General features: G+C 41.3%; 1 protein-coding gene across 7 annotated transcripts in view; it reads left to right on the top strand.

Annotated features, from left to right (window-relative positions):
* Positions 1-23,174, top strand: part of myo6a (myosin VIa) — a 117,804-nt gene that overhangs the window by 75,867 nt on the left and 18,763 nt on the right. For 4 of the 7 annotated variants that reach the window (XM_051408996.1, XM_051408995.1, XM_051408994.1 and 1 more), the window contains exons 21-30: positions 1,435-1,565; positions 1,671-1,748; positions 3,651-3,780; positions 8,252-8,342; positions 9,173-9,323; positions 10,568-10,776; positions 14,119-14,197; positions 19,709-19,869; positions 20,878-20,916; positions 22,128-22,163. In XM_051408996.1, coding sequence (XP_051264956.1) covers positions 1,435-1,565; positions 1,671-1,748; positions 3,651-3,780; positions 8,252-8,342; positions 9,173-9,323; positions 10,568-10,776; positions 14,119-14,197; positions 19,709-19,869; positions 20,878-20,916; positions 22,128-22,163 — 1,105 coding nt within the window. The remainder of the gene's footprint in view (positions 1-1,434; positions 1,566-1,670; positions 1,749-3,650; positions 3,781-8,251; positions 8,343-9,172; positions 9,324-10,567; positions 10,777-14,118; positions 14,198-19,708; positions 19,870-20,877; positions 20,917-22,127; positions 22,164-23,174) is intronic. The other 3 variants (XM_051408999.1, XM_051408998.1, XM_051408997.1) reach the window with 2 other exon arrangements.

Raw genomic sequence — 23,174 nt, 5'->3', positions numbered from 1 at the left:
ACAACGATAAAAAGGACAATCAAATACAATACAATCAATTTTACAGGTATAACGATATTATTTAATCAGAGTTATACTAAAAACTAAATAAAATTATAAAGCAGGCATAAATAACAAATACAAACAATAAGAAGGATAATTAAAGTAAATTACAATAAGGTAAATGTATTAAAAAAAACATTCCTTTGGTTGGTAATATGCAAATGATAACATTACATAAAGTTAATACATGCTAACTGTTTTTATGTTAATACATAGCATGTCTAAATGGTTGTTCCGATTCCTGACAGTAGCTGTATTTTGGGATGTCCTTTACCTCATCTTTACCTCTGTGTCCTAATAGTTACATAACTCGTTGTTGTGCAGGGGACTGACAACATAAAAACACTTAATGGAAAAGGACTTCTGGAGTCACTTAATGATGGTTACAATCTCTGCTTTACACTGAATGACAATTAGCAACATCTGTCTGCTACGAAAGAGCTCTGGAAATTAGCCCTTTGATATAAGCTTTCAAAGCGAAATGAGATGACTTCTGATGCTTCAAAGAGGCCAAATCAGCCGTGTTTACAGGGGGTCCATATGAGGGAATTAAATTAATATGTCAAGGGGAACAGTCTGGAAAGTCGTGACAACATAAACACAGACAGACGGCGCCGACAAAAAGGGAAAAATGTCAACCAGGGCTGAGAAATGATGCTAATTGGCGTGCAGCGCAGCTTTCAAATGTAAAACTGCATTATTGGATCTGTAGGACCACTGCAAGCTCACTTATAATGATGTTTATGGTGTAAATGGAGGATTGTTTGAAGCTTTACAATACTGGTGCTGATACCTGAGTTATATGTTAGGTAGAGAAATTAAGCCACACTAGCGGTGAGGCTTAAGGGTGCTAATGTCGGTCAGTTCACCGTGTGGATGGATGGATTTCCCCTAAATGTCACACAGATGTTCATTGTCCCTAGAGGATGAATCCTAATGAGTTTGGTGATCTTCTGACTCTTCCACTAGCGCCACCATGAGGTTGACATTAAATTTGATCCACATTTTTCTCCGCTTCAGGACGAATCATCTGGCGCCACCATCAGGCCAAAATTTTAATTGGTCCAAAATTGTTCCCAAGCAACTGATTCAAAGGTCCTCAGGTAGCCATTGTGTGATGCGTGCCGATCAGCTTTTTGTGCTACATGTTGCTAACATTGTACAGCTAAATGTTTTCCAGATGAAACTCACATTTTGGACGTATAGTCTACGTATGGCTACGTGCCACCGAACTGTGACCCCCACACCGCAATGGTTTGGCACAAATACATGGACCGTTATGGTGAAAGTTCGATACCCAGCTCTAGTTGTACAGGATGGGTAAACCTTGTTTAAATTGAGCTTATTGTCTGACAACTGAAGGAACATGAACCATTGTCTCTTTCTGCGTAGGTATGGTGTCAGTGCTGGATCTGATGCAGGGCGGCTTCCCCTCCAGGGCTCCCTTCCACGAACTCTACAACATGTACCAGAAGTACATGCCTCCAAAGCTCACCCGCCTCGACCCACGTCTCTTCTGCAAGGTAGGTCCTCCGAGCCTCAGCGCCGGCCCCGATCCAATCTTTTATTATCATTCTAACACAGCCATATTTCCATTTTTATCAATGCACTTCATGTTTGTGTTGCAGGCTTTATTCAAAGCTCTGGGACTGAATGAGAATGACTACAAGTTTGGCCTGACCAGAGTGTTTTTCCGGCCCGGGAAGGTGAGACTTTTTTGAAAACCGGCTCTATTCCCCCTTCGCAGTAGCTAATATAGGTATTGTTCCCCTAAAGAAAGACAATAGATTTAGAGGGAAAGCACATTAGTCATTTTGGCTGCTGAGGTGAGGTGAGATGAGGTTTTTCGAATGAACCAGAGCCAACAGATGGGATTTTTATTTCTCCACCGGATGAATAATTCATAGCATTTGGGTTAGACATGTGGTTTCCAGGGGGGCTTCGTGAAAGTGCATACGTTTGTAGCAGAGGACCTCGGTACACACTGTGCAGGACAAACTGACAAAGCCTGACACTGTAGATTTTAGCTCTGAGGAATAAATAAATACTCGCGTCCTCTGTCTCTGGCTGAACTCGGATGCTTTCATTACTCTTCACGTCCCTGTGGAAGCGTCAGGGTTGTGATGTTTGCTCTGGAGGCAATGATGCCCTCCAAGATAGACATAACATAACATGGTACTTGTAACAAACTGTTTAAGGCTGCAAGGACCCAAACATGGTTGGGGTTTAGCAAACGTTACATGGCAGAAAAGTATGTTTTAGGCTTTGTGTCAGGTGGATTTATTTAGATATGATGAATCGGAGGCTCCCTAGCTGTCAGCTTGAAGCTTCGAACACTTGAGGGTCAGCGGGCCGACGGCACTGCATGTTGTCAGAAATCAAACTCGGAAAACTGACAATAAGAAGACAATGTGACTTCTGCAGATTCTTTTATTGTTAAGGCAGCAGCAGCAGCTCGAGGTTTGGAAGTCAGAGGTTTCCAGAGGACGCGATCACAACACAACAAATCAGCCGCACTATCACAGAGTAGCTCTCAGCAGTCTCTCAAATCAAGTGTAGTAAGTGTTAGAAAGCATTCAGCAGCACTGCTACGATCTTTGACTCGGTTATAAAAGATGCATTCGTGAATAGGGGAAAACTGAATTCACTGCTGCACAAATGAATAAACACGTTTCTGCTTCTGGCCATGCTTCAGTGAAATATCAAATGCATTTCCACAGACAACAGATATATTTTCGTGTTACTGTGATAGTAGTACCTGAAAAATCTAAATTCTATACAACATCTGGACCTCAGAGGAACAGGGTTTGACAAATATGATGATACATGTTGAGAAAACTAGCTTTACTGTTAGTAGAGATGTTTCTTTCCTCCTGATATACAGGATCCGGATGAGCAGCACTGCTTTATGGCGATATGCTGTACGATTTATGTGATATTTGCATGTCGTATGTGGTTTGGAAAAGGGAAGGCTAAAAATACTCTGAAAGGTGATTGGATGAACCTGATGTTTGATAGATGGTGATAGTCTATCAAACTTCAACCAGTCAGATCAATGAACAATGTAACGTCGTCTATTAGCCTTTAGTGCCTGATAGAACTGATGCTAACAGCATCTACGCTAACCTCTTTAGCAGCCGCCATTGTTGTTTAACAAACAGTGTCTTCTCACTGTAGCTGCCAGTACTTCAAAGGACTATGGTTGGTCTGATACCGCTGTCACAGATCCATAGGCCAGATGGATTTTCACTAAATCACGCAACAATCCATCTTGTGTGTCCACACATTCTTTACTCAAGTAGACGTACAGATCCTAGTGTTTTATTCATCTCATTTGGTGTTTATCAGGCTTTAGAGGGATCATCAGTTTGGTTTTTATCAGTTATTTGAAGATATAAAAAAGGGGGTTTCACGTCACGATTGACGTCAGTCCTGCTCACCATTGAGTCGGTCGTGCGTATGACGATATCTTGGCTTCACTTTTGTGCAGTGGGAGAAAGTAGAGACGTCCTTCTTCTATAATGATGATCGCTGGTTCCAAGCAACTTGTTGGTTTACTGCTGACAGTGTGAAATCTCAGCTCTGACCGAGTCTCACCCTCTATTCAGTTTGCAGAGTTCGACCAGATTATGAAGTCGGACCCGGATCACCTGGCTGAGCTGGTGAAGAAGGTGAACAAGTGGCTCATCCACAGCCGCTGGAAGAAGGTCCAGTGGTGCGCTCTGTCCGTCATCAAATGTAAGTCCTCCTCCGCACATTGACACAAATCCTGAAAAGTTCCTTAAGTTCATCTAGGTCAGTTCTCAGGGTTATAAAGGGGACAAATGTTGAGAGAAATCTGAACCTTCCATCCTCAAAGAAATTGTTTGTATCTGAATTTATTTAATTTTAGACACCATTTTGTGGAGGGTGTGTGATTCTCTAATTGAAGATGCTCAACTATATGCCAAACATTTACATGGACAGAGTAAAGCAGCTACTGGCCATGTCTGGATAAGGGTTTTATTCAGTTTAAGCTGTTTGGAAGCAGTTTTGGGAGTCCCTTTTGTTATAAATAAATCAGCCTATAGAATGTTTTATTGACAGGGAGGTGGAGATACAGTGCTCAGGGTCTGTGCTGAAGCAGGACTAACCAGAAATACCATCTCTTACCGGAAGAAAATAAAACTAGACCTGCAAGCAGGTATTAATAGGGTCCAAGCCCCCCAAACCACACCTGGCATCCTGTGGAGTCGAACCTCCAAACCAGCGGCCGTGATCCAAGTCACAGGTCACGAGCAGCACAGAGATCGTAAACTTCATTTTAACATGTTTCATGATCCTGCAGCAAAAGCGCCATCAAACTCCCTCCAGGCAGAACAACTTTAGTTAATTATCCAACACACTTTATTATAGATGATGTACATACGGCCCTTCTGTTCATCAAACAAAACATGTGAACAACATGTTCATTAAAAGAAAAACATGTTTATTGTAAATTTCCTTCACAGAACTTAAAAAATAAACACAGTAGACCTATATCTCACAATTTGGTTAATTTCTGTGAAGGAAACTAAATGAAACATGTTATTTTTCAAGTTCAGATTATTAGTTAAGATGGAAACTTTGAAGATCTGAACACAGTCTATATCCACAGAGCTTCAGTCTCTGATAAACAGCCTTGTCCTGCATTAGAAAACAACCAAAGAAGAAGAATTTTTTAAAAGTTTCCTAAACAGGAAATAATCTGCTTTAAATTAATCTAAATCACTTTAAACTAACTTCCTGCAGTTTTGAATATAATATGAAATATCCATAGAATATGTCACCGAGTTTACTGACTGACAGAAAAAGGTCCCTCCAGGAAACCGTTTGGGAATCAGTGGCGTAGAGGGTAGAATAACGTCCTTTTTCACTCAGTACAGTCTCTGCTGTTCGTTCTCAGTTTCGGCGAGGCGTCCACATTTGAAATCCGATCCTGCAAACAAGAGATGGATCAGTATGCACAGATGGCTCGCAGAAAATACCCAAGGGCCTTGTGGACGGTGCGGAGTACAACAGCAAAACAAACCGTGGGGCGGCGTGTCTGCAGCAGAGACAGCCTGCTGTTAATAATGTGGGGTTGAGCTCCTGGAGGATATCTGTCTGCTTTCTTGTGTTTATCACTGCAGTGTCTGAGGAGGTTCGTGTCAGTCACTGCAGGCGGCCATCATAACACTTCTCCCTCTCTCTCTGTTGGTGTCTAGCTCGATCCATCTTAATCGCTCTTTTTTCTGTCTCTAGTACTTTCTCTCATGGTTATCTGTCCTCCATCATGTCACTCTGCCTCTGCCTCTGTCTCCCACTCTTTCTACTCTTCATCGATCAGATTGAAAATGAGCTTTATTGGCCGAACAGAAGCAACTGTTGCCAAAAAACATCATTATATCCCATTAAAAGTGAATAGGCTGCTTCCAGTCCCCAAGGTTTATAACACAGAAGCTTTTTAATGTATATTCAGAATAACCAGTATGTATTCAGCAAATGCAAGTCATTACTTCAGTTGTGTAATCAACAGCGTAGAAGTAAAATATTGAGTTTATAACAAGATGGAATGAATTTGGCAGCGAGCAGTGACGTTATCGATCTCTGTCTCTATTTATCTTTCACCCTTCATCTCTCCAGCTCTCCCCCTCTTTAATTTTCTCACTTCAATTCACTTCGAACTTGCTTCATTGACGCTGCATAAAAGAAAAATCTATGTCGCCAAGAGGCTTGGAAAGGGATGGAATCAAATCACAAATAATGCGTGTTTTCGTAAAAGAAATCAAGAAATTCTGCATACATAACAGAATGTAACCCATATTACGGTATTGAAGCATTTGACTATATTGATGATATATTAAATCAGTGTCCAAGAATGGAGAACATCCAGAGGGATGACAGGACAGGTTTTATAATGATGATATAATTATACCCTCCTGAAGCCATGCTTGGAAGGGCAGCTCAGGCCGTTACCCATGGGGCCGAGGCCTTTCAGCCTCACTAAAGAATTTGTGTTCGTAGCAGCAATTACCAAACAATAGCTGGTAAAAAACAGTGATAATTAAAGCTGCAGGCAGCAATGAACGGGCCCTCGCATGGTGGGGCGTTCTGCGGTCATGCACCAGTGGATCATCCTTACATCACACCGTGCAAATTGCACGGAAATCAGATACAAGGCTTACTTCCCTACTTTGGCACATAGATGTGTTCAGGGCGGAACTCTTATCAGACATGAAGTTTACAGGACATTGAACAAAGTACACTGAAGTTACATCAACTTCCTGTTATATAGCAAAACGTCGAAATCGCCAACTTTTAATTGCGATAGTCTTTTGGCTGCGCTGACTACATTTGAAGTCAATCCGATCGTTTCTCTAGAAGGAATTTGTTAAAATGCAACACTTGGAAAAAGCAAAAACAGCTCCAAAATTGGACATTAAATTCAAAATGGTTGACTTCCTGTTTGGTTTGGGTACATTAGGCTTGTACTATTTTTGGAAGTTTTTACGCAGCTGCTTGTATTTCGACAACATTTATCATTTAAAGTTTGGTTTCTTTTGTGAAATGAAAAAAGAGTTATTGTAAAGAAACTTGTTTAGTATGAGTTCCAAGGTATTGTGTCAGTGCTAGTATTGAAATATTTGGCTAGCCCCAGAACAAAACAAGCTGCTGCCATATCGGCTCGTGACCTAAAAGACACATGTAGAAATCCAGTGCTGCAGAGACTGATGTTTGGCTCTTGGGTGCATTGTGACCTCTCATTGTGACCTTTCTCTTAGGGAAGGAACCGGAGCGAGTGCACATGTTTTAATGAAAACAAATACAGATACTCTGCACAACAACAGCTCTGGAATCAAACCACTTCAAGCTGTTGCCCAGGGTGATAGGTGGATGTGCAGGTACTCCTGAGTCTCTCGAGTGTCACTGGGTGGAGTTTTTCTAGCATGACAGGGTCTCCACCATGTGCAAAGCCGTAAACTTTTGTCAGAGAATTTTGAAAACTTTTCTTGAAAATAAGTTGATTATTGATTATCAAAATAGTGGAAAATTATTTTAATTATTGACAGCTAATCGATAAATTGACTAATCGTTGCAGCTCCAACTTTCTTGAAGTCACTGGAAGTAGTCCCAGAAAAGGGTACTGCAGGGGGAATCCATGGTTCTGCTGGGAACTTGCTAGGTAGGGATGGATAAAACTGTAGGAAGGCCATTCAGGGACCAACTGCCTGATCTGAATCCAAGCGGTGATGTTATTGGACTTCTTTGTCAATGAGATACTGTCCCTAAGAAACACCATGTACAGAGTTAGTCAATAAGTATGTATTTCCAGAGAGACTTGGGCCAAAGATTGATGAGCAAATTCAAAGTGGTGTCACAGGTCTTTGGCTTCATGTCTTGGACACTCGGGGGAAGAGAGGAGCAGGGCTGTTAGTTGATCATCATCAGCAATGAGTTGGCAGAGGGGGAGAATATCATAAACCCTAATAAGCCTGGAACTGGAGAAGTCTGGCAGAGGCCCAGAAAGTCCAGAAGTTTTTAAACTCCCACCTCAGGACGAAATGTCCCTACATTCATAAGGTGGTGGACGTATAATGCAGCAGGTCGTGGTCAAAGCTTCCAGTACTGAGATGGCCGGATGGAGGACAACCGTGAAGGAATTTATCAAGCTGAAAAGATTGTCGGGAACCTTCAAAGAGGAGGTTCTAACAATGAGAAGAAAAAGTTTGGAGAAGGACTTACATCTGAATTAGGTTAAACTCGACCCCTGTGGCCCCTTTTCCACCAAGTTGGTTCTGGTTCTTGAACCGGTTCAGTTCAAGACTCTTGGAACCTTGGTGCTGCGTTTCCACCAGTTTTGAATGGAACCATAGTAATCGGATTGCATCATCATCATCAGAGGGCGCTGCAGAATATTACGCGCCCACTTTAGTTCCCAAAGAAAACCTGATATTTTTGGGGTCCAGCTAGAAACCAACTTTTCGGATTCTGAACTAATTTTTTTGTGATTGAAACGAGGTGCTTGAACCGGAACGCAGCCGGTTCCCTGTTTGTGGAAAAGGTCCTTATATGTGAATGACCTCCTGAATGTGTAATGTTATCCCCGTATTTCAACACCAACCTTCTTTTCTAGCACGACCTGATCCTCAAAGGTCTCTTTGCAGGACATTAACAACCTTTTCTCTTTTCTCTCTCCTTTCTCTTGCAGTGAAGAACAAGATTTTGTACCGGACCAGTGCCTGTATCAAGATGCAGAAGACAGTTCGGATGTGGCTCTGCAGGAAGAAGCACAAACCTCGGTGGGTTTCACTCCTCCTTCACTACCTTATTACTTTCCACCGTCTCTCCCCTCTGTTTTTGTCTCCACCCAAGCTAATTTTTCACCTCCCTCGGCTCACAGCCCTCTCCTTTCCTTTAACTCTTCCATCCTTGCCTACTCCGGTTCTTCCCTCGTTCCCTCATCTTTCGCCTCCTCTTCTTCTGCATTATCTGCCACTTTCACAGCTCAGCAGCGTGTCACACACACACACACACACACACACACACACACACACACACACAGCTCTGCTTATTACCTCCGATATTTGATGATAAACAACAGAGCCCGGAGGGGGGGAGGCAGGTGGGAGGAATAATGGAGTATGCATGTGAAGAAGGGTTTCTTTCTTCCCCTTTGGGGGTTTTTAGTCTGATCTGACAACCTGCTGGTTCGTGCTAACAGGCTGTGTGATCGTTTTGTGTGTGCTGCTAATGAGGTGGAGTGTGTGAGGACGGGGGGTATTAATGACGGGGGCCGAGTTTGGGTGAAGGTTGAGATTTAGTTAAAAGCAACATAAGTAAAAATAATAAATAAGCAGTAAAATGACATTCAGCAAAAGCAGATGAGGGACAAAGTTATTGATTAGCATGTCACAAGTTTCAGTTCATGGCTATGAAGTCCAGAGTCTGAACGAGTCAAAAGTAGATAATTTTAGACGATTATTTTGCAACTTTTATTGTCTACCCCTTGGAAATAATGCCAGTGATGTTAGTGGTGTGTAAGGTCACTAGTGGTGAGACTGGCCCATTTCAGGCACTGCCTCTAAGTACATGTTATTTTCACTAACTTTTATGTCTTTACGTGTTTTAGCATCGACGGGTTGGTTAAAGTGCGGAACCTGAAGACGAGGATGGACCGCTTCAACGAGGTGGTGGCTGGGCTGAAGGAGGGCAAACAAGAGATGAGCAAGCAGATCAAAGATCTGGATGCCGCCATCGACTCCCTGATGGTCAAAATCAAGGTGGGTGAGATCTATCTGGATACACGTGAGCTATTAAAGCTCTGTGTTCTTGTATCAAAAAGCCAAACTGCCGTCGGTTAAAGGCCCTTTGTTGTGCTGTCTGCTCTGACAGACGCTTACATATGAAGAGTTTTGTTTTAAAAATAGGATATCCTCCGTTTTGACATAAGTGCCACCTACTCTCTGCGAATGATGGACAGCATGAAATTAGACCACGTTCTGCTGCAGTTTGACAGACAGGTGGAACCTGAAGTCCCCGCTTGACGCCTGGATTGTTTTAAATAATGAATAATAAAGTCCTGGTTGTGATGTTTTTTACATACAGTATCTTCATGTGGGATTTAAGATTTCTGACATTCAGAGATATTTACCCTAACTGACGCATTTTGGAGATTTCTCATTACCATGATGGTTTTTGCTGTTGAATTGGATTAAACTGTGACTTTAAGGCCGCCTTCTTTCAAGATAATCCTGCCTATAAATGTCATGAATCTTTAATATCCTACAGTAATGTTTTATGTTAGATTTTCATAATTTAGCATTGCTTCTTCTTTATCAACCCTCCCACTTTCTGTACTGTGGAGGAGCTGTGAGTCTGACAGGTGCTCACCGCAGTAAATGTCGGGATTAGAAGGACAAGCGCTGGTCGAGGGACTCCTGTCATGTCAAACCTCCACCCTGCAGCTTTGTTTGTGGCAGTCGGGAGGAAAAAGGTTGCGTTGACTGCAGATGCGTATGAATATTCATCTGCCACGGGACGGAAAGACATCTCAGGTTCACCAGCGTCAGATTGTGCTCTGATGACGGTGAACTGTGAGACTCCTGATGCCCTTAAAGAATTGTTTAAATAGATGTTATTGTCTGATGCTTCAGTATCTGTCTGCAGCATTGACATCCCTGTAAGAACATCCTTAAAGACGCAGTGACTATAGGTGCTGACAGCTTCAGTTCAGAGCAGTATGTACTAGACTGGAACATATTGTAACTGTAAATTCTGTTTTTGAAAGGTGCTATAAAAATAAAGTTATTATATTGTTATTATTATTCAAAATTGTGCTAGAATTAATAAAATAAAATCCTGAACATGTTTCGGACAAAGGGAACGTCTAAACAACTAGTCGGAGAACATTAGAACTAAAACCTGCCACTGACATTCATATTTGAGAATTTCTATTCAAATAAACTCCTGCAGTTCAGAAAACATCATCATTATAAGTCTGTTTTGATTTTTTTGTGTCCGTAAGAGCACCATCATGACCCGGATCGATATCGACCACGCGTACCAGGCCCTGGTGACCCGGTCGGAGCAGCTGCTGACTGCCATGCAGAACAAGAAGAAGGAGGAGGAGGAGCGGGAGCGTCTGCAGCGCATCGAGGAGGAGATGGAGCGGGAGAAGAAGAGGAGGGAGGAAGAGGAGCAGCGCCGCAAGCAGGAGGAGGAGGACAGGCGGCTGTAAGTGGGAGGGCTTTCAGGGGGTTGGAGTACTTTTACATTTCGGCCTCTTAACTGAGGCTCAGATAGAACATTTTTGTTTTGCTGTATCCAAAAATTAAGAGGCACTTGTTAAAGTTGCTGGTTTCGACCCGGGAAAGTGCTGCAGTGGACAAATACACTCAGTGTCCACTCATTTTAAAGGTGCCAGCAGGGATTTACATAATGAGGCCGCTGCTCCAAAAGGATTTATTTTTATAGAAGCTATAAAGTGTTATCAGGCTGGGTTGTTGCTTCTTACATTTTCTGTTTTTAGCTGACACTCTCGTCCGGGGTGATTTACAACGAGTGCAGCAGCAGAATAAGCTTCAATCCCCCGGCGTCCATCATTACAGGAGAGCAATAGGAAGGACGTCAAGGGTCACAGCCTCAGAGAAAAAGTTAGTTTCTTTGTATGAAACAGTCTGACGTGAAGATATCAGATCACATTTAAATGAAGAAAGTTCTGCATAGGGCTGGGCGATATGGCTGAAAAATGTATCACGATATAAGTGTTTCATATCAGTCGATATCGATAATTATTGATTGTTTTTTTTAACCTATTCTAAATGAGGACCAGGAGAAAAAAAAGGCTGAATTTAAATACTTTTATTTTAAACGTAACCTTTAACCTTTATAAAGAGATCAACACAACTATGAAAAACAGTCAAATAAATAAACATACTGGTCAATGTGCAAATATAGACATTAAATAAATGCTTAATCCAACAAAATGTGCAAAGTATTTTGTCAATAAAAAATTAGTGTACACCTGAGGTAGAACTAACATCTTTGACATTTAACAAACAGTAATATGTTAGTATCAAACCAGCATAAAATTATAAAAATAACACAACAGGTTTCACTGCAAGGAAAACTGTTTCACCTGAGCATGTCCTTCGCTAAATGATACGCCACTGCATCCGTTATTTCTTTATATCGCTTTGATGTTTTGTCGTATGGCACTGCTGCCGTGTACCTCTCGATGGTGGTCTGTTGCCGCTTGTGTGTTGTTCCACTTGTACCGGCAGATGTCGATGGCTGTGGCTTTTTAAGGCTGCTGTACTCCAGCGGATGAGAGCGGCTGAGGTGATAAAATAAATGTGTCGTGTTGCCAGACTTGGCAGGGACGACTACCTTGCAATGTTTGCAGACAACATCGGTCGGACTCTTGTCTGACTTAAAATAACCAAAATATTGCCAAACTGGTGACGTGACCTTTCCTTTTTTATCTACAATTTCCTCTCGCGCTGTCGCACTCATACGGGTTTTCTTCCTATTTTTTCTCTAACGGAGTTCAAGTGAAATTATCGAACATTCTATCGAACGTATTTTCTATTGATATTGATCACATGTCTATTGCGATAGATATCGTTATCGTTTTATTGCCCAGCCCTAGTTCTGCAGTTTTAAAGAATTTTAATTTAATGCAAGAGTTCAGGGTCTGATGGTGAACCAGACAGCCCAAAGCTTCATTGAGAAGAACTGGTTTTAGGTTTAAACAGACAGATTTAGGTGAGAATTTATGATAAAGACATATAAAATTTGGAGTTAATCACTTGTTGCTAACTTGGTCTGTTACTGGAACCGTACAATTAGAGGTTAATTTGAGAAATGAATAAAGGAGAGAGTGATGTTGAGACACAATCAGCTGGTCCCTGGTGTAAACAGGTGGCTTGACTGATTGAAACGAGTATTCCCATGGCGAAAAACCAGACCAAATCTCTCTCTACTGGCATTGAGAGGATGCAGCTATAAAAAAATACTGGTAAACAAAAATCAAACAAGGGATAAAAAGAAAGCCAAATGCTGACGGGTTTTATTCTTTGTTAACATAAACAATTTTAAAATTAACATCAAAATGGTTGCAATAGATAAATCAGATATTCTTGAAAAATAAAACAATCTTTTATAATTTTTTATGCAGAAAGAGAGAAACAATGTAAATGTGTTTCTCTCTCAGTCTACAAGCCCTTTTCTCAGGTAACCAGCTATCCTTGACGTGTCCCCCTCTGTTGTCTAAATGACACCATGTAAGTGGCCGACGAGCTTTTTGAATCCATCAAACTCTGCACACAGTTACCCGGAAAAATGAATTTCCTACCCAGATTGTGGCATGCACATTCCTCACTCAGGTTTGACCCCCACAATCTCCCCCCCCATTCAACGCTATGGATAGTCTTTTAGGAGGACTGATGGGGGCCATTGTGTTCGTCACAAACCACTACCCACTAATATAAGACATTAGAGACGACAGCCCAAATTTTATGGCCCACTTTCACCTCCCTTTACTCTCCTCCTCTGGCAAGTTATGAATTCCCAAGATTCACCTGAAGGTCGCAAACTGAAGGTCATGAAAGCAGGAGAGAGTCTGTGCTCAGACCTTGATAAAGTCACTGACCCTGTAATACCATGTTTTATAGGATTTCCCATTTAATCATAGATCCAGTGCAGGCTTAATCCAAACATTATTCATAAGGATGCATTAAAACCTGCCAGTGGATGGAAATGTCTCCCAGCAGACTCCACTGCTGATGCTTTAAACGTTGTGACTAAAGAGCGTGGTGTTTTTCTTTTCTTTTAGGCGTTTGGCTGATGTTTCTGTTCAGAGCAGCTTGTGTGTAAAGCAGCAGAATAACCTTCAATTCCTGGATGAGCAGAGAGTACAAGCAGTCAGTAGTAAGAAGTGCAAATGTCAGAGCTGTTGTGCTCTTCTGTGGGTGCACAACCAAAATAAAAAAGACTGAGAATGTTTAACATGTTTAACAGTTTAAGAGCAGCTAAAACAGACGCAGGAGATTATTTGTTTGATTCAGCAACAAATCTGTTTTAGGGGTCGGATTCTTGCTTCGGGTGCATCCAGAAGCGATGCAACCCCTTGTGTCCAAAAACCTTGTGGACGCTTACCATAACAGCAACTTAGACCTAGAGCGTCAACCCCTGGTCGTGAACTTATTGCCACTTTCTCAAATCTGAGTGAAAGTATCAAGAAAGCTGGTTTAAGGTGACCAGGTTTAATGTATGAATTTTACATTTATCTGGATGAAACTAATGGAGAAACGCTGAGTCTTAGAGAAGAAGAAGGCTGATGTCAGCATCCATTTGCTATTTATCTAACTGTATTTATCTCTCTGTTTAAATCCCCTTCCTTTCTTTATCTCCTTTTTCTCTTTGTTCATCCTCATTTATTTCTCCTTTGTCTCTCTCTCCCATCTGTTCCTCTCTCTTCTTAATCAATGTCTCTTTCTCTCTCTCATTTGTCCTGTTTCCTTTATCTCTCCATCTTTCTTCTTACATCTGAACTCTTCACTGTTTCTCTCTCAGGAAAGCGGAGATGGAGGTGAAGAGGAAGCAGGAAGAGGAGGAGAGGAAGAGGAGAGAGGAGGAGGAGAGGAGGATCCAGGTGGGTGTTGGGTCTGTCGCTGCAGGCAGACAGAAGCCCTCTGTTGGCCTTTTGTTGTTTGAACCCAGGAGCTGTTTGCAGATGGTTCACTAGATGCTTTTATACGACTCAGTTCAGTACAAAGGTGCAAAATAACAAACAAGATGCCTCTCATAAAAACCTGCAAGTCTGAGACTTCAGAATGCTGTTGTTTGTTCGGTATTTAAAGTTAAATTTACTGCTGCTTGTTAAGAGTATTTGGAAAACACAACTTACATTTAAATTGTCTCAACATGCATTGGGCACATATCTATGGTGCCCCGTCTGCGGCACAGTTCAGCGTGTGTTGATTCTCGCGGCCCCTGTGGAGAATCCGACATTAAGAATAATTTTACAGAAACAGCCAATATTCTCTCTGATCGTCTTGTTTATTTTGGTCATAACCAGTTATGTACGTTCAGTATTTTTTCTGTCCCTACAGGAAGTTGCGATCGCAGCAATTAACACAAATTCCACCAATTCTGTTAATTCTGTGCAACTTTACAATTTCTTTCAATCACTGCAACTTTCTCACAAATTTGACCGACCACTGTAGCTTCCCGTGCAAAATGTTGCGTCATACATCACCAATCTCACTTCTTTGATGTGAGTATAAACAGAACTGTTTTGGTTTCATGTTGCCGTCCTCACAGATCCGTCTTTGCAGGGTGACACACTCGAAGCCCTGAAATCCCTCCTGTGCAGCTCTACTTTTCTCTAATCCACGTCTAGCTGTTTGGGCAGGAACGTGGCCACACTTTATCTCTCTCCATCACACACACTAATGGCCCTCTCTGTCTCCCTGTGTCTGTGTCTTGTTGTGCTATCTTTGTGTGGACCGGTTTAAGTCTTACCCCTTTGAAGTGAAGACATTTCGAGAACTTCATAGTTTCTTGGTTATTTTAGAGTTAGGTGGAGGTTGTTAGGTTGATTTCTAGTAAACGGAGTGATTATGGAGATCTGGGAATCTTGAGACTCATATCTCAAAATATTGACAACTAAAACCCAAACTGTCTGCGTGGATAGATACTGTATAACCTTTGTAATTCTTAGTGATGCTTCAGTTATATACACTACCAGTCAAAAGTTTGGACATACCTTTAATGGTTTTTCTTTATTTTCATGACTATTTACATTGTAGATTTTCACTGAAGGCATCAAAACTATGAATGAACACATATGGAATTATGTAGTAAACAAAAAAGTGTGAAATAACTAACTAGATTCCTCAAAGTAGCCACCCTTTGCTTTGTTGACAGCGCTGCAAACCCTTGGCATTCTCTCGATGAGCTTCATGATGTAGTCACCTGAAATGGTTTTCACTTCACAGGTGTGCCTTGTCAGGATTCATTTGTGGAATTTCTTGCCTTCTTAATGGGGTTGGGGCCATCAGTTGTGTTGTACAGAAGTCAGGTTGGTACACAGCTGACAGCCCTATTTGACAACTGTTAGAATTCATATTATGGCAAGAACCAATCGGCGAAGTAAAGAGAAATGACAGTCCATCATTACTTTAAGAACTGAAGGTCAGTCAGTCCGGAAAATTGCAAAAACTTTGAATGTGTCCCCAAGTGCAGTCGCAAAAACCATCAAGCGCTACAACAAAACTGGCTCACATGAGTACCGCCCCAGGAAAGGAAGACCAAGAGTCACCTCTGCTGCTGAGGATAAGTTCATCCAAGTCACCAGCCTCAGAAATCACAAGTTAACAGCACCTCAGATTAGAGCCCAGATGAATGTCACACAAAGTTCTAGTAGCAGACACATCTCTACATCAACTGTTCAGAGGAGACTGCATGAATCAGGTCTTTATGGTCAAATAGCTGCTAAAAAACCACTACTAAAAAAAAGCAACAAGCAGAAGAGATTTGTTTGGGCCAAGAAACACAAGGAATGGACATTAGAAGGCAAAGGGGCCAACAAGTGCTCAGCATCTCTGGGAACTCCTTCAAGACTGTTGGAAAACCATTTCAGGTGACTACCTGATGAAGCTCATCGAGAGAATGCCAAGAGTGTGCAAAGCAGTAATCAAAGCAAAGGGTGGCTACTTTGAGGAATCTAAAATATGAAACATATTTAGAGTTATTTCACACTTTTTTGTTTACTACATAATTCCATATGTGTTCATTCATAGTTGTTATGCCTTCAGTGAGAATCTACAATGTAAATAGTCATGAAAATAAAGAAAAACCATTAAATGAGAAGGTGTGTCCAAACTTTTGACTGGTAGTGTATATGAGATTTAACACAATAATATAGCAGCAAAAATATATAGTGTCACATGGTGTCTCTCTCCCTCTACCTGTGTTGTATCGCAGCCTCTCTCTGAAACTGCTGTTTTTATCATCTACGTCAGTGAATTAAGGATTTATTTCCACCAAACCAGAGTTGGTGATTGTTGGAAAGACTAACAAAGACGGTTGTGGAGTTTTATTTTGTTTCTGTCCACTTTTAATGAAGTTACGATGATCTGAAGGTAAAATTTGTGTTTCTGTCTCTGGAGTCTGATGGAGAGTGATAGTGATATTACGGCTGTTTGTGGTTAAACTAAAGGTCTATCTCTGTAGGGATCCTTTCCATAATGCTGTCAGACACTGACAATAACAACCTCAGTCTGTCAGTGGCAGAAACTACTACTGTTAGTGGATGGACTTTGACGGGCACAGTTAGCTTCTGTTTTTTGAAGTGTCTTTTACAATTATCTGCAAGGTAAAATTACTGGTTTTATCAATGGAGTCTGGTTGGCCACAGCGCCCATTGTTGAGATTCTGGCACTGACTTTCGTCTCTGCTGCATAACGTGGCTGAGTTCATGTGGATGTGTGTTCGAACACATGCATCAATCTTCTGTTGGTGTTTATTAAAGGTTTCTTTTACTGGAGAGTTGAGGATTGTGTGGAGTCTCACTTTTATACCCTTAGAGATGCTTCAGTCCTGCTGCTAACAAATGTCAACCTATTGCTTTGTGTATGTGTGTGTGAGAGGGAGATAGAAGGTTTTACTGTTCACTAGGTTTTATGTTTATCATCCAGCGTGTCTCCGGTCCAGCCCATCTGTTGCTGTATCGGCTGGTTCCTGTGGCCCCCCGGGGTGTCAACCCGGCCCAGATCAAGTGCAGATTTTAATGGCGAGCAGCGGCCGTCCAGATCAAAGCTGCTGGCCGGGGGCCTGGAGCCCCAGGCAGGGTTACTCACAAATCTCCTGTACTTCCAACCAGCTCGGAGTTGTTGGGCTTCTCGGCACGTTCGCTCTCTCGTAAATATTCATGACTCCTTCTGCAGATTCTAACAGAGCTCAGGATTTAAGGAGAGGTCACACACACACAGTCACTCTGTGAAATGTAGTTTTATTTCTCTATTTATCCATTTGTTTATAGTCCAAAATATGATGTGGAACATTTGGAAGTGACATTTACTGCCATGAAATGATTGGCGGTGTAAAACCACAGTTTATATCCGTAACCTTACGCACTTTGATTATAAAGCAGCAGTCGAAAAACGCATTGAGTGCAACAAAGAAATGATTCTGCTGCAATATCAGTCGATCCGTTATGGTTACGGTTAGTGACTGATCCATCATAGTAATATCATCAGTCCAGGAACCTGTTTCACAAAAGTGATTTGCGAGCGCTGCCTGCGCACAGATCTCAAATGTTTCAGCTTCTTTCAGCGGCAGATAATAATGATGTTAACAATAACTCAACCTGCAAGCAGGTAGTAACAGGGTCCAAATCCCAATCAAACCTAGTGGCCACCTAGGAGGTTTTTGAAAAAGTAGATTTAGCATATTTAGTGATTTTGCGGGGGCAAACATTAGGTGGAAAAGGGCGTGGCCTCTATCACAGCATGCGGCTAAATTCGAGGAACGCGTCAATGTAAAGTTTGTGAATGTGCAATGTACCGTGTGGGAGTTATTGCTGGTACTGGGAGCCATGCTGCTTCACAATAAAACAGATTTTATACAAAAAGAGAATAAAATGAACTAAAATCTGTAAAAACTAAACATGTTATACAGTGTCATTTAACCTGGAAAAACACGTTGCTGCTGAGGTTTAGAAAGGTTTTTGGCGCTTTGAGCTCCGAAAGCCGAATGTAGACGATAAATATAACTAAGGTAAGAGGAAGAATATGTGTTTTTGTTTTAGGGTTAACTGTCCTTTTTGAAGGTGTTAGGAATGATAAAATGTACAAATTAAAGGTTCAAATATTCCTCAGTGTCTCCGGTAAAGATGACCTTCAGCACCTTGGTGATGCCTGTCAACGAGACGTTAGACATTTCCATGTTTCCATAAAGAGAGGTGGGAACAGGAGCATTAATCATCCAGGTTGGCTCCGCCCTCCGCTCCCTCGCCTTTAATGAGCAGGACGGAGGAGATGAAGTTATCCCCACCGGCTGCAGCTCCCTCCCGCTGTGTCTGTGTGTGTGTGTTCATCGATTCAGAGTTCTGCCTCCATGAATACCAACAAGTTACTGCGTCCGCTGGTTCAGCTGTGACTTATGATTATTGATCAGTCTATTGATTGTATTTCAGGGTAATCAGATAAATGTCACAAACTAGTGAGAAATGTCCATCATGAGTCCAGAGTGACCTCTTCAGATAGATTGTTTTGTCAAATCAAAAGTCCAAAAACACCCAGAGATATTCGGTTTTCTCTGTAAGTCTGACTTTAAAACAGCAGCCAGAACTCAGTTTCACATATTCCTGGAGTTTACTTTACATAATCGAATACAAATCAGCTCCTCTGCAGAAGTCGCTGTTAGAAATTAAAGGTTTAGTATCGTGTTGCAGGAATGAGATCAGCCAATTAGAGCCAATCACAGCCAATCACAGCCCATTCGGGGATGAAACAGTCTGCGATGAATTACAGCTGCAAATATCTAACAGTCTCACTACTGGCTGAACTGTCAAATACACTTAAAAATGAACATTTCTAACGTCCCGTACTGAGGACTTTCATTTGAATGCAGCATTTTTGGTCGATATGGACACTCTGGTCTCTACAAAAGCCCTGAAAGACAAGATACGTTTTTATTCATCTGTGAAAACAAGTGAAAACATTTTGTTTCAGCTCTTTCCACAAATTAAAAATACATATTTTCTAATAAAAATAACCTTCAGCTCCTTTTGTTAAATTATTTAAAAAAAATAGTGTTATTTTGGTGTCTGTACGGACACTCAGGTTTCTGTATACGATGTTTAGATAAAAATGTAATACTACTCATTTTAAGGTGGTCAAATATACTTAGAAATGAACATTTCTAACTTCCCTTACTGAGGCCTTGCATGTGAATGCAGCACGAGGCCGTCGTCATGCGGTGGATCTGGCAGATATTTTATTCCTGCAGATGGTCGCCGACTCCGAGGAGTCCAAACCTGAACGGACTCCAACACTTTGTACATGTGTGAACAGCAGCAGAGACATTCCAGCCGGGCGGCGGCGAGCGAGTTCTGGCAGCGGGAATGTGAAATGCTTTGCGCTGTGTGTGTGTTCAGGTGGAGATGGAGCTCCAGCTGCAGGCGGAGCGCGAGGAGGACGCGGCTCGGCAGACCGTCCTGGAGCAGGAGAGGAGGGACCGGGAGCTGGCGCTGAGGATTGCTCAGAGTGAAGCAGAGCTCATCCCGGAGGAGGTGCAGAACGACTCGGGCCTGCGCAGGTAACAGATGACACCTCCATGTCTGTAGGAGAACTTTATCTCCAAGCTAAAGGAGGTAAACTTTATTTAAAAGCAGAAAAGACACTTTAAGTCTCTGTTACACCCAAAAACCAATGAGACTGTAGTAATGAGTTTCTGAGCCTGTGGACACAGCAGGAGTTTAATGACCTGTAACTTATGAAGCAGCCATATTCCACCGTACGACAACCTGCTGCTTAATTAACTCAGGAGGTTAATACCGGGTCCAGGTGCTCTCAGGGGGCTGCTGGGAGTTCTGATGATCTAAAGCAGACGTAAAGTTGTCTTTTATTCTGAAAAACGTAAACATTCAACAGTTCTGTATCGAACAGTTCGGGATGAATACACGTACTGTTACACGTAGGACAGGCAGAAATCAATTGTTAATCTTGTTTATGACAGAAATAACTATTTATACACTTTTATTTGGACAAATGTTCATCATAGTTTTCAAATTACAGTCTTGAAACTGTATTTATACGGTTGTACTTATCGGTACGGACACTGAAATCTTTTGTTGATCTGTGAAAACAGGTGAACAATGATGAGTAAAGTATTATTTCTGTCTGTATGGACACTGTTGAGAGATAAATGTAATGCTACGGGGCTGCAGTCTTCGGTGTGTCGCTCTGACGCTCTCGCAGCGTGTTCCTGGCGCCGCAGCCTGTGGCGGGAGCGTGAAGGGTTCAGGTCGGGTCTGTAGTCTGACAGGATACTGACACATGATGTGTGGGCTGCAGACTGAAAAACACTGAATGTTTAATGATCCCGAAGCCCAAACCCACCATCGATAATGCATCATGATGTGTCAATCTGCAGCCGGAGAGCTCGATTTCCTGTTTCTCGCTCTGACATGTTGTCGGACTGAGGCGACTCTGCTGCTGACGAGTTCTTGCAGAAACTTTTATTAAAACCGGAGGAACCGCCGGCTCCGATGGATCCTGAGTTTAACCATTTGTCTTCTTTCTTTTCTGTTTTTCTTCCTCCCAGCAACGGCTCCTCAGTTCCATCGTCCCCAGAGAGAGCAGCGTAAGACCCGGGGATTTAACCCTTTCATTTATTCCCACAATCCCCCCCTGCCTCTGACCTTTCAACCCGTAACCCCCCGCATGCTGTAACAACCGCCAGCGAGCACTGACCTCTAACAATGAGACGCTGATTGCAGCTAACTAACAGTGGCACCAGTTTTATTTTTATCTGAAGTTTTATTGTCCACCAAAGTAATTAGCACCAGTTTTCATTGTGATTGTCATCCACCTCGTTTGTATCAAACTGCTGAGGATCAGAACAAAGAAAATTACATCTGAAAGAATAAATGACACAATATTTCTCCTAAAGGTTACATTAATTAACATTAAAACACACTTTTATTGGTCTGATATGAGCGTTAGCCTCTGGTGGCTAATGTTAGATTCAGTTCAATATAAAACTTTATTTATCGCTACTATATGTAGAATAATAAACACAGCAATACAAAACTGTACACAAGGTTACAATAGAGTGTTATTGCCACATATAAGTAAAAAACATTTCTATTATATAATTAATTAATCATAAATGAGTATAATATAGTATATTAATAGTATAGTATCATTTATATAAATATATAATTCTAGACTTTATTCTTGACATTTTGATATATTTTCATGCTTTTGTACGATGGAGTATCAGGATCAGGCATAAGAACAAAATAAGAAAATTACCTTAAACTTTTATAATTCAACTCTGTCGTACAAAAGCATGAAAATATTTCAAATATTTAATATTCCTGCTCATAAACTGACATTACTGAGACTTAATGACTCATCGGTATGATTTTAAGAATAAAACATCACATGTTTAAATAAAGTAATAAATCAGATTAAAATGTGTAACCATAGAAAAAGATAAAACAGAAAATATTAAAATAAAAACAGAAAGATAGATAAATAAATATCTAAAAATCAATTAAAAGCCAGAAACTAGAAATAAACATTATTTCAGTATTTTTAGAGAAGCACTAATTAAAACAGATAGGAAGTCATTGATCGACCAACTTTAACCAGCGTTACAGATAATAAATCAATACATTTGATTACATGAGAGCAGCCCTCAGCAGTTTGATGAATCGTCTCCTCTGATTGGAGTTCTGAGGGAGAATCACTTCCTGTTGCGTGGCGGGGGAAAGGAATCACCTCTCCTCCCGCTGATTGGTTTGTGTTGTTGCTCCGTCTCATAATCCTATAATCCTCTTTTCACAGCGCTGCTGGAGCCACAAAACTCAAGAGCTTGACCATGTAGGTTCCCTCTCTGTACTAAAACACCAAACCCACCACACCGTGTCTCAATGCGCCACACACAGTCGCTGCGTTAGTCCACCCACATACAGAGTCACTCTGGAAGCTGGAACTGATGCTTCAGCTGTAGTAGAGTCCATATATGACTGTTACACACTTTATACACCGAGCCACTCTTCACTGCTGGCTTCATCACGCAGTGTCCTTACTAACTGATACTGAACATCCGGTTATAGACAACTGTGGGACCAGAGAAGGAACAAAAGGTCCCAGGTTATATATATATCCATAGATATACACAGTTTAAGGTTGTTACATTTAGACTTTTATCTTTAAAGCTGCAGTCAAACTGCTTCCTCCCTTTTTCTCTCCTTCACCTCCATTAAGACTTTAGTTGCCGTCCTTCACAACCCCACGTTTCCTTAGGTCTTAGTGCCGTGTAGAAATGAACCTTTACGAGTTACTCAGTGTGTTTATTTAATGTGTTTTGTACCTGTACCATAGTTTGAGAACCAGTGGGTTAAAAGATAAAAGCAACAACTAGCTGACTAAAGATTCCTGTAAATTGACTCGGTAGTTAGCTAGCATTTTGTTAACATTAGCTTTCAGATTCAACTACTCAGCTAACCCAAAGAGTAATAAATACATTTTTATTATTATATAACTATAATACATAAAATTGTACTTTTTTGACTATTAATTTTACTGTTGATACTTTAATTGCATTTTGTTTTTAATGTATGATTCTACTTGTAATGGAGTTTATTTTCTTAAAGTAAAGTAATTATTTCTGGTTCTTTGGTTCAGCTTTAGGGGATTTTTGTAGTTTTGCCTAAATATTGAAAAACTCATCTTCTGACTTTATTAATATCCCTTAATCTTAAGTGTATTTTTGGTTGTGAATTAGTCGTATATATAAATCACATTTGTAGTCGCCCTCTCTGTTTTCCACTCTTCGTATATGATGTGTGTTTGTTCTTCCTCCTCCTCTCTACCTCTGTGTTGCTCATT

Source organism: Dicentrarchus labrax, unplaced genomic scaffold (genome assembly GCF_905237075.1).
Source record: "Dicentrarchus labrax unplaced genomic scaffold, dlabrax2021, whole genome shotgun sequence".
NCBI classification, from domain to species: domain Eukaryota; kingdom Metazoa; phylum Chordata; class Actinopteri; family Moronidae; genus Dicentrarchus; species Dicentrarchus labrax.
The sequence above is the reverse complement of the archived record's forward strand: the minus strand, read 5'-3'. Positions and strand labels throughout refer to the sequence as shown.